We start from the raw sequence: 11,416 nt of genomic DNA on the forward strand, positions 1-11,416 counted from the left end.
CATAGAACAGTCTCTATCCCCCTGTACTTTTCTTCCCCAAACTCCCAAACATATTCATCGGGAGAGGGAAGACAATGGTGGAATTATTCTGTGCTGCCACAGCTGTTAAAGTTTGCAGGTAACGCAGTGGCAGAGCTGCTGGAGACTCGCTCAGCACCATGGAGGCCTTCTGGAGAGCTTTGGAAGCATTCCTTTCTCCTTCAGCTGCCACAACCTGCAAAGGAACAGAAATGGAAATGGCATGGAAACACTGCCCATAGTGGTGAAAATCCAGCTTTATAATGATAAGAAAACAAACTAGTTTGCTTGGATTCCTGAAACCATAGGAAAATAGAGAATGGGCATTAAGTTGCCCCAGGGGAGGTTCACATTGGGTATTAAGTAAAAAATTAGGTTGTCAAGCATTTGAAGGGGATGCCCAGGGATGTGGTGGAGTCACTAACCCTGGTGGTCATGTAAAGGGTATGAGATGTGCTACTTAGGGACATGTGGTGGACTTGATAGTGTGGGGTTTAAGGGTTGGACTTGGTGATCTGAGGTCTTGTCCATTCTAAATAGTTCTGTGGTTCTGTGACAAGGAATGAAAGCCTGGAAGTGGACACTGTCATGGGTCTCACCTTAGCTTTTGTCTCTCGAGCAGCCTCTGCTTCAGCTGCCATTGCCCTCTGCATGGCCATGGGGATCCGGATGTCTTTGATCTCCACACGGGCCACTGTGACTCCCCACTGCTCCGTGGCACTGTCAAGGGTAGCCTTGGGGACAAACAACACACCAGGAAGAGCACAGTGCTGGCAGAGAGAAAGCCACGTGGTGCACCCTGCTTGGACAGAAGGACAGGGCAAACCTGCACAGCAGAAAGAGGGATGCTCCAGGGGCACCAGCACCCAGCATGATGTGTGCACAGTGGGTACCACAGCCTCATCAAACATTTGCTGGTCAAAACCAGTGTCTCCTGTGTGGCTTGTCTCCTGCTTCCTAAATTATCAGCCCCATCCTTCCCTTAGGTGGGCACTTGCTAAAATTCTCTTTTAAAAATAAATACTACAGCCACTTCCTTAAACAGCGCAACAAGGTAGAAGTACACCATGGGTGAGACACAAGGCAGCCCTGCAGCACTGGCAAACTCATCTGTGCTCCAGCTCCTGAGCATTCCTGCAATCCGCACCACCACCACGACCCTATCTCTGCCCATGACCACTCTCCTGGCTGCAGAGGGTACAGTCTCTCTTTGGTCTGATTGTGTCTTGCCTCTGACTGAAATTAGTAAATCAGGTGTTGGATTTTTCTTCTGCTCTCTCCTTGGTTGCCAAATCAAAAAAGAAACCAGATGGCATTTTAAAGCATACAACAACTCCATTTTGTACTCTTAACTGTAATGACAGGAGATATAAGTCTTGCCTCAATCAAGGGTCTGCTCAAGACAGAGTTTCCAAGATCTCTTTCTCCATGTTTGCAGCTGCCTCTGTGCAAAGGCTAATCTGATTTTTTTAAGTCACTGGATAATTTCATTATTTTAATTGCTTTTTGATAGAGCTAACTCTGCTACAAGAGCCTGGGGAAATACCTTTAGAATAACTCTTTCTGACTCTAAGCAATGAGATGCATAATTGAAAAGAAACCATAAAGGAAGATTTTGTTGAAGAAAGAAAGATTATTTCTAATTTGCTATTCCCCAGAAGACATCTCTGTGCTTGTGAATTTTGAGTGCCAGATTTACCTGGATGCTGTGTGCAATGTCCTCACGACCTGCCAGCAGCTGAGCCAAGCTCTGTGTGCCCAGAACGTTTCTGAGAGTTGTCTGTGCCAGAAGCAAGGTCGCAGAGTGGACATCAGTGACATTGGCAACTGCACTGACAGCGCTGTGGATCCTGTAGCGCACCACCCCATCCACCTGGGCAGTAACAGCATCTCTTGTGAGAATCTGCATTCAAGAAATGCACACAGTCACAGAAACACCCAACACATCCTTTGCCTAGAAAGGGGAGTTTTTTTAACCCTTAGTCAGTAAAAGGCACTGATAATTCAAAGAAACTAATAATTTATTTTGATCTCTTTGCCATTCCTCCAAGACATTACTTTGAGAGAGCTGTCCAGCATCATCAAAGTTTAAACTGGGGGAAAATGCTTTACATACCCTCTAACTAACTGTTTCAATAGTAAGTGAATCTCATACTTTGAATCAACTTCTTTTGCAACAATAAATGATGGCTATTTTCTTCCTTTCTTCTAGAAAAGTCCATTAATGAGTTTATACATTTCATGCAGCTTGGAAGATCTGTACTACTTCCCTAAAACAATGTATTTGTAAGAAACACCAACAAATTAAAACAAAACCAAAAAATGCAAGAAATCATGAGAAGAAAAAGAAACATTTAAGTATTCATAGAAGAGTTGTCATCTTTTGCCAGGCAAGCACTCTGTGCCTCAGAAGGCAGCTGGCCTCAGTAGAAAACTGATGATGCTCCACTATTACTTCCCTCCTCAGCATCTTTTGCTTGCAAATGAATGCTTCACAGAAACCCTGCCAACTGCTGCAGAAGCCTGGCCAAAAGCTGCTAAGCCTTGTACAACACAGGTTCTGCAACCATTTGCCTTCCAGCCTCACATTTTGAGGGCATCATTTTTTATTTCACACCACATATCCCTGCACCCTGTACTATGAGAAAAAGCTCTTTCTGCTTACAGAAAGATAATAGCCAAAAAAAATCTCCTGGGGAACACAGCAGGAAAATCTGGGGGCCCAAAGGGTCTTGGACCTGCCTCTTCTCCCTCTTTGTTTAAAGAAGGGAACAGCAGTGCCAACTCCATAAGCAAAAGAATTGTTCTGCCATGGGGCTGAGACCACACAGAATGAAAATTTAATCAGAACATGATTGTTCAACAACTGATTCTTCAAATTAAATTTTTCAGCCAAAATTAGCCAATAAAATGCCTGAAGATATACCCTGCTTGGATGTATCTTGCTTCCTCCATCCATTCCTGCTTGGACCTGAGTTTTGTGGAAGCTTGTCTTCTAATTCCTGTTAATTTAATGGCATTTGTTACCCATGGGTAATTTTCCTTTTCAGACACATGTAGAAGGCTCTTTTGAATGGTGAGCTCCATGTCAGATCCAATTTTATTAGGACAGTAATTTACAACTGGGAATTTTGTAGCCTGCTCCTCTCTTGTCCTCCCTGTCTCTCATTTAGGCTTGTAACTCCCTTCCCTTATTTCTGAAATCACAGTTCTGAACACCACCTTGAGCTGTAATGATGCATCTGCAGATTTTCATTAGGAGAATCACAAAATGGTTTGGGTTGGAAGGGCCCTTAAAGTTCCAACCCCTCTCCTACAGGCAGCCACACCTTCCCCTAGACCAGGTTGCTCAGAGCCCCCTCCAACCTGGCTTTGAACACTTCCAGGGATGGGGCACCCATAACTTCTTTGGGCAAGAAGTTGTTCTGTAAGCAGCTTGAAATCCAGAAGATACAGCTGAAGAGAAGCTAAAGTCCATATGGTAGCTCAGCATGGTAAAATTACAAAACATGTGCATTGTTTTTGATTGTGCCATGAATGTGCTGCATCTTTTGTTCCTGTCTTAGATGGTTGCTAGAGAACTTACCTCTTGTGGAGGAATCTTACAGGTAACCGTCCTAAGATCAACCTTGGTAAACGTATCTGTACATGGAAGGACAAGGATCAGCCCTGAAAAATAAAAATTACTAGATAAAACACCTCTGAAACTGAAGTCCGGGTATCCTAGAGAAAACGAACACAGCAAATACAGGATGGGGAATAACACCCTGCCTTATCACTGCAGCTGTCCTTTCTGCTTACAAGACATGGCAACAGTGGTGTTTTGCATTTTCAAATAACAGAGGGAAGTGCAATTATCAGCAAATAATGTGAACTCATTAGAGCTTAATGACCTAGGACTCTGGTCTGGAAATGGGCAGCTTGAAGCTCTTGTCTGAAGTCTGCCATCAGACTTTTGGCAGAAATTTCTCCCATGCCTTTAATTTTCCCTTTATAAATTACAAGCCATGTATGGTTCAGTACGTGTCCTCAGGAAAGACACCATCCGGTTCCAGATTCCTGCAGCACATAATGAACATTGTCCCAAGATGTGACAAACCCTGTGAAGGAGTGAAATCCTTCACTGGAGAGGGAGACTGGACAAAACTTCTAATCTTCTATTGTAATCTTAGCACATTGCTTTGGTGCTCAGAGCCATGCAGAAGAGCCCTGGCGCTGGCCTAGCTGCTCTTTGGACCACGTGACTACTATTCAAGAGGAAGGACAGTACCTGAAAATTACTTTCTCCTGTTATTTCAACTTCCAGGTTGCCCATTTCATTGCCCAGAGGTGGTAACTGCACCAATGTAAACTCCTCATGTAGCTGGGTTTGGTTTGTGATTTGTAAGCTGGTCGTAGGGGACTGCAGACTCAGTGTAGCCGCTGAGTGTCCCTGCCTGGACACATTTACCATTTCCAGAGCAGAGGACAGCTAAGGAGCAGGCAGCAACAAGCTGTGCTGGCAGAGAGGTGCAGGGAGAGAGGCCACAGTCACTCCAAGAAGACCGTGGCAGATCTGAACACTGCATTTAAAACCCCCTGCAGTCCCCTGACAGTGTCTGCAGCATGAACTCATCCTTCTGTTGTCCAAATTACCCAGCAGCAAAGTCATACCTGTTATCAAGGCACTCAAACGTCTGTGCTATGACAGGAGGGTGGCTGCATCTTCTCTTCACAAAAGTAAACAGTCTGCAGGTTAAGGAACTGCAGTACAGGGAACCTCCTCATTCCCCTCTATGTAATGAAGAAGGATTTCATGGAACCTCTGCAATTCCCTGTGTGGTCTGAGTGCATTGTAATAACATAAACAAACCCAGAGGACTTCATCAGAGTAAAACTGCATGTATTCACCTGGTCCCTTTGCTTTCTTAGACAGTATACGTCCCAGACGGAATACAACAGCGCGTTCATATTCTCTGACAACCTAGGAAAACATTTTAAATTTAGAATTTTACAATTAATTCTATTCTCATTCCCTGGTATTTTAATGTTTGGCACCCATATTAAATGTGAAAAAAGAACAAATAATACAGGAAGTAACAAAGCTGCAAATCATCTTCACATCTTCTACTTGACTCATGATTTGCTGGAAAAAGTCAGCCCCTGTCCTTGGAAACAGGTTACAAAACATCATATATGAAAGAATTAACAGAGTATCTAACAAAGGACACCCCAGAGCTCTCTCAACATCAGCAGCACACTCAGAGGAGTTGTAGGTAAAGGGGCTCTCACCTCAGGTAATCTACTACTCACTTAGTGCATCATGACTGCTGGAGGCCTGACATTCAACTGATAAACTGGAAGTTTAACTGATGATGAATGCTGAGACTGGAAGAAATTAAGTGAAGAAGTTGTGGCAATACAGAACATTTCTCAGCCTTTGTGGATCTCATTTCCAGAGCACATCTTTGCTACAAACCCTTATGATTCTCAAAACATGAATGTGAGCTGCCTTATCCTAACTAAATCAGTAAAAAAGTAACGGCAAAGATCATAGAGCATTTTTCATGTTCCTCAGATCCTGCTAGCTTACCTTGATACACGCCCAGATGGAAACAGGAAAGGTAATAAGCACCAGGAGGAATGAAAGGGAAACCAGGATCCAGCCACAGACACCAATTCCTTCTTGCCTGTCAGCTATAAAAATATGAGGAGGAAGAGCAATGAATGCAAAATTGAGGAGTTATCCCAGGGATGTACATCTAGCCCAGTGCAATCATACGGGACCACAAAGTCCACAGAAACTCACTTCTCTTCCTCCCTCCCGTTGCTCAATGCCATAAAGGACCTAACCAAACATTCAACTTTATGGCCCTTCTGCACAGAAAGTTTTAAAAAGTTCAGAAAACACATTTTGCAACAGGAAAAAAGAGGAAAATGAAAGATAATACCAAAGCTGGGGGCTATGAAGGAGAAATAAATGGGTGGAGTAATCATGAGTATGAAACTGTCGGGTGGGGCAAAAGGTTTAGTTTGTGTGAAACAGGTAACAAGGTAAATATGGGGAACTCCTGCTTTCTTTAATGGACATTTTGAGGAATATTCATGGACCAGTCCATACACTGGACCATAAACTTCAAAATTAGTGCTTGTCAAAATGTATGCCCATGCATTTTAAGCAGTTGTCTTGGTGCATTCAGCTCATCTCATCCCAAGATTTCATTCGAATGAAATAAAACAAATATAAAAATAATTTCATTATTTTAGTGCCTGAGGGGAAGGCAGTAGTAAGGTAAGTTATTTCAAAGGTGTAGGGCAGCACTGGAAATTTCTGACGCTAAATAAAACTCACATCAAGACAGAAATGATAAACAGGAAACAATTTAATTTATACTGTGTCAGAAAAAAATGAGTCTCCCTGATCTGTAAGGCACAAGCCAGCAGACCAGCAGAGCAGGACCGACAGGTTTGTCAGAACATTCCTGGGGGAAGAAGGACACACAGCACAGCCCTCCTACAGCCTCTGTGCAAGGCTGGGTCCCTGTGCAAGGCTGGGCTGTGCTGCTGCAGTGGTGGCTGCACACCTGCACACCTCCAGCCCCCCACTGCTCGCAGCTTTGCCCATTCTGCTTCTGAGCCCCTGATGCAGATTGACTTACTCACATGCAAACACATTTTCACTCAAAAGGGCCCGGGTTCAGGACCCCCCAAGAGCTGGGCACAGAAGTGGTGCACCAGGAGCCCAGCTTTCCTCCTCACCCTTCCCAAAAACAGCAGTTTTAAATCCTTGGTTGTTCCGTGAGGTATCATCAGGCACTCTGCAAACAGTGGTAAAATTGGTTTGAAGAGTTTCCCTATGCAAATAACCATGCACACCTTAAGGCAATGTGTATAAAAACAGGATTATTAGGATTTAGTGGGAAAATCTTTACCCTTTCACTGCTATCTGCTCTCCACACAGTGTACTTCATGTTACACTAGTGGTGTGTCAGGCTGCAACAGGTACATAAAGTACCAACAGTCAAGTGTCTTTTAATTAGTGGAAAGAGATCAAGGAAAGTCACAGAATAGGCATCATTCATAATTCTTAACCTGAAATCTGAGCAAATGAATCATAAAGGGACATTTTATTCAGCAGAACTCAACATTTTACTCTCTCTCTTAATTTCACATAAATGACCAGCTTACAGAAAATGTCTGAAGATCTTTTTCTCCAGTGACAATTTTGATTATGAAGAACCTCCTCAAAAGCAAATTTTGGGTTGTAGCATCATCTACCATCATCCACCTGAGCCCACCATGAAGGTGTCTGGTAGGAATGACACAATCCACAGACAGGGGGATTAGATGGTAAAAAGTGCCAGCACTCAGCAGATTGATATTCAAGCAGCTGAAAAGAGTTAGGGGTCAAGATATCACCCCTAAACACTGTGGGCAAAAAAAATGCATCCAAAACTCAATAAAGTACAATTGAATCCTTCTCCACAAGAACTGTTCTAGAGATCCTGATGCCAGCTAATAGTGTAGGTTACAAATAGAAAAGGAGAAAATATGAAATGAAAATGTGCCTTTGAATGAAATTTGTAGCTCCCCCAAACCACCACAGATCTTCTCTGATTACCCTAAAGTTTCAAACCATTTAACCACACAACAAATGAAAGACTCTAGAAGAAAACAATAGTGAAGAACCAGCCACAATCCCATGTATGATTGACCTGGGTTTGCCATCCCTGTGTATGGATTTATAATAGCCATAACCACCAAAAACCTCACTTGACTTTTTAGTCCAGAGCCAACCAGGAGCTGCAATGCACCACCAAATACGAGAGTTCATCACTCAGCAGCTGTGGTAAAACTCCAGGGTGCTGGAATAGGATTCACTTAATTTTTTCTTGATACACTCATTAGGGTATATCACAAACACACTTGGTAAACAAACTCATGATGTGAGTTTCACACTTGGAAAGCAAATTAAAAACTCAGTGTGGGCAAAAATCTCCCAAGTCTCCTACAGCAACAAAATGGTGGAGTAGACTCAGCCTCTTTAACCACCATGTACCTTCCTGCTTTCTACTAGGAGCTGAAAAATTGTTCTGTCTTCCCTAACCAGATCCTATTTTCCTCTCCCCAGCCCATCCCTCCATACAGTGTATCAATAGCTGAATCAGTCTTTTCCAGCCCTGGGGCCATGTTGGCAGAAGGTAGATGCTGATGCATCCTGGTAGGGCAGCAGAAGGCAATTTGCTGTGCCTCTCACAGTGGCAGATTCTGAGTTTTCATCTTCGGTCTATGTTGGACATCAAATATAGATCAAATGTACTTTTTCTGTTTGGTTAGTTTTGCTCCTTTTCAGTATTATTGAGAAAAAAATCCCACTTGCACACACAAAGTAAGGCTTACCAATCAGATGTTCTGTGTTCATTTTCTTGGGTCTCTCTCTCTGGGGATCCATCCCCTTGGAGGGAAGCTCTGATCCCCTCACAGATGAGACAGCAGTGTACCTTGCAACTGCAGGGCTTGTACAAGATGCTGAAGAGGGAGGCAAGATGAGAGAAGGAGAAATCCCCTGTATGAGAGTCTTCTGGGAGTTAGTTACCCTGGTGAGGAGAGGATGTTTACTAATACCAAGCCCTGTGTCTCTGATGGAACTGGATGGTATTCTGTGGCTGCCCTTTGTCTGGGGTGCACTTGGCCCAGCTGGTCTTAGGCCCCACAAAATACAAGCTGGAAATTATTTCTGTGAATCCACCACCAGAGATTAAAAAACCCACAAACAAGACAGGAAGATAAAGTAAGTCCTGTGAGGAGCAGCTGAGGTATAGCCTGAAGAAAATAAGGCTCAGGGGAGATCTTAACTCTCCCTACACTTGCCTGAAAGGAGGTTGTAGCAAAGTGAGGGTTGGTCTCTTCTATCAAGAAACAAGGAACAGTGTAAGAATAAATGGCCTCAAGTTGTGCCAGGGGAGGCTTAGATTAAATATAAGGAAAAACATCACCAAAAAGAGTTGCCAAACACTGGATCAGGCTATCCAGGGAAGTGGTAGAGTCCCCCTCCCTGGTGGCATTTCAAGAACATGTAGATGTGACACTTAAGGATGCAGTTTAGTGGTGGACTTGGCAGTGCTGGGTTAATGGCTGGACTCGATCTTAAGAGGTCTTTCCCAGCCTATGATGCTATAAAGCCAGAATGCAGAGATTCTGTGCTGTTCCTCTGCTGTTTTGGGGCTCAGCTACTGTTCAGCATAATAAATAAACAAAACTCCAGGTGAGGTCTCCAGACTGTACAGAATAGCTCACCACATCCTTCTTCACACTGTCCATTAGTTCAGGCTAAGCCCTGTTGAGCTGGACAACCTCAAAACCACAGCAGAAGCATTTCAGCTCCCAAGTCTTAAAATTGTCCCCCAAGTAAGAATATTTTTCACAAAATATTTTGACAATCAAGCTAAGCACAGCATTTCAGCCTAAGTCATTTCTAAAGGCTGTAGCAGCAGAGGGCAGCCCTCTCAAAGGACAAGGCTGTTGCTTGGTATTTGAATAAAATATGAGAGGTGTTTTTTTATATGGAATTTATGAGTTTGACATATAGCTGCATTAATTATAGGCTGTTTTTTGTGGGCATCTGCTATCGCTATCTAGAATGTCTGTGAAGATCTGGCTCCAGCTTCACTTCACTGAAGCCTTCCTCCCTGCCAGTAATCAATCACCCTGACCCCAGGTGGGTCATTCAAAGCTGATTGTTCCCCAGAGAATCCTTTCTTACAGAGAAGAAACTACACCCCTGAACTGACATTTTAAATCCCACTGAAAGTCATAAGCACAGCTTGAAAAATCAGGATTGACATGCTTATTGCAATATGCTCCTAAACACGTGACAATATTAATTTTAGACCAGTTGTAGCAATTTCCTCATTATCTGACTTCTAAACACTGAGCTGTATGATCACACCTCTTCAGGACAGATGCTTACTATCAGCATAGCATGTGTGAATGGTGACAAGAGAATTGTGGTTTAATTTCAGAAGCAAAAACATAATATACAAAACTATCCCAACCAATTTTTTTTTTCCTTTTTAGATCAAAACCAAAGTTATTGAAAATAGCTTAGATCTGAACCATTTGAATGCCACAATTTAAACAGCTGTTCATACCATCAGATAAACGAGCAACACATACTAAAAGTTAGCAGACATAATTGCTCCCTGTTTATTGACAACTCCCTGAGGTGACTATAAATATAGGTGAGTAAAGTAGATGGTGCTTTTCCTTTGTGTTCAGGAACATCACTATGTTAGTTCTTTTCATTTTAACTGAAGCTGCACTTTTATTCCCTTTTCAAAATTTTGAAATCAAAGTCACGGCAATTTTAATGCTTTCTCCTTGGGGCTGTACTGGGGCATGTGGATAACTCATGTCTCAGAGTACTACAGAACACTCAGAGATTTAAACACATGAGAGTTCTGAGGCAAAGCAGTTTACAAGCTGCAAGTTCACTGGTGCTGAACAGCCTGGTGCACTCCTGTGACACAGGGCACAGTCACAAAGACCGAGCTCAAAGCTGTTTCAGCAGAACTTACCGACGTAGAAGCAACATTGGACAACTGTGGTTTGGGCTGTTTGCAGTTCAGCTAGTTCTGCAGAGTTTCATTTTCGTGATATAGCTAAAGCCTTCTATACCAAAAGCAGCACGAGGGCTCAGGTCAGGTGTGATCGATCAGGAGCTTACCTGTAAGCATACCATTCTTCAGCATTCCTCTGCACCAACTCCTACATTTATAAATAGCACCAATCCTTTACAATGTCTCTACAACATCCATTTTCTCCAACTCATCATCCAGTTGCAGAGGCTTAATCCACAGCCATTTGTAAACAGTACCAATCCCAAAAGTGCAAAAAAGAATTGTCAGGCAGTTCCCATGTGAGATTTGCAAACAAAGTTGTAGGTTTAAGTTTGTAATTTTCTGACCGTCTTAGGTCCATAATACTTTTCCTGCCCATGCTCTGGGCTTTGGCCAGTCCCTATAGATTTCCCATCTTAGTCTTTTCCTGGCCCTGAATTCTGCCTACTTGCTTCAGTCTCAGCATTCCTTTTCCCCAGGTCAAAATCAAGAAGACAGGACAGGACAGAGCAGATTAACAGTACTGTCCTTGTAGAAACATCCCCATATTGCTGCTTCATCTTATGAAAACGCCATCAGCTTTCAACAGCTGTAGATCTGGAGATGACTGAAGGCCCCCCTTTAGCCAGTAGAGTAAACATGAGAGAGTCATAGGTATTGCTCTCTATTAGTACAGAAAGGAAAACAATTCACTAGAAAGTCAGAACATTCATAAGTTTCCTTTCAGGCCCAGGCAAACTCCCAACACTCACTTGCAAACCAGAGGAAAAGGACAGAAAATCGCTCTGTTTCTCTTCTAT

The 11,416-nt window shown here is 43.1% G+C and overlaps 1 protein-coding gene across 1 annotated transcript; it reads right to left on the reverse strand.

The window, feature by feature from the left end:
• Positions 1–9: 9 nt before the first annotated feature.
• On the reverse strand, positions 10–11,406 carry STOML3 (stomatin like 3). Its single transcript, XM_033051793.2, has 8 exons — positions 10,575–11,406; positions 8,398–8,594; positions 5,591–5,694; positions 4,909–4,981; positions 3,605–3,687; positions 1,718–1,921; positions 618–752; positions 10–214 (listed from the first exon to the last, which is right to left on the reverse strand). The coding sequence occupies exons 1-8, from the start codon at positions 10,589–10,591 to the stop codon at positions 14–16; spliced, it is 1,014 nt and encodes a 337-aa protein (XP_032907684.1). The 5' UTR covers positions 10,592–11,406; the 3' UTR covers positions 10–13.
• Between the last annotated feature and the right edge of the window lie 10 nt (positions 11,407–11,416).

This window comes from Catharus ustulatus, chromosome 2 (genome assembly GCF_009819885.2).
Source record: "Catharus ustulatus isolate bCatUst1 chromosome 2, bCatUst1.pri.v2, whole genome shotgun sequence".
NCBI classification, from domain to species: Eukaryota; Metazoa; Chordata; class Aves; order Passeriformes; family Turdidae; genus Catharus; species Catharus ustulatus.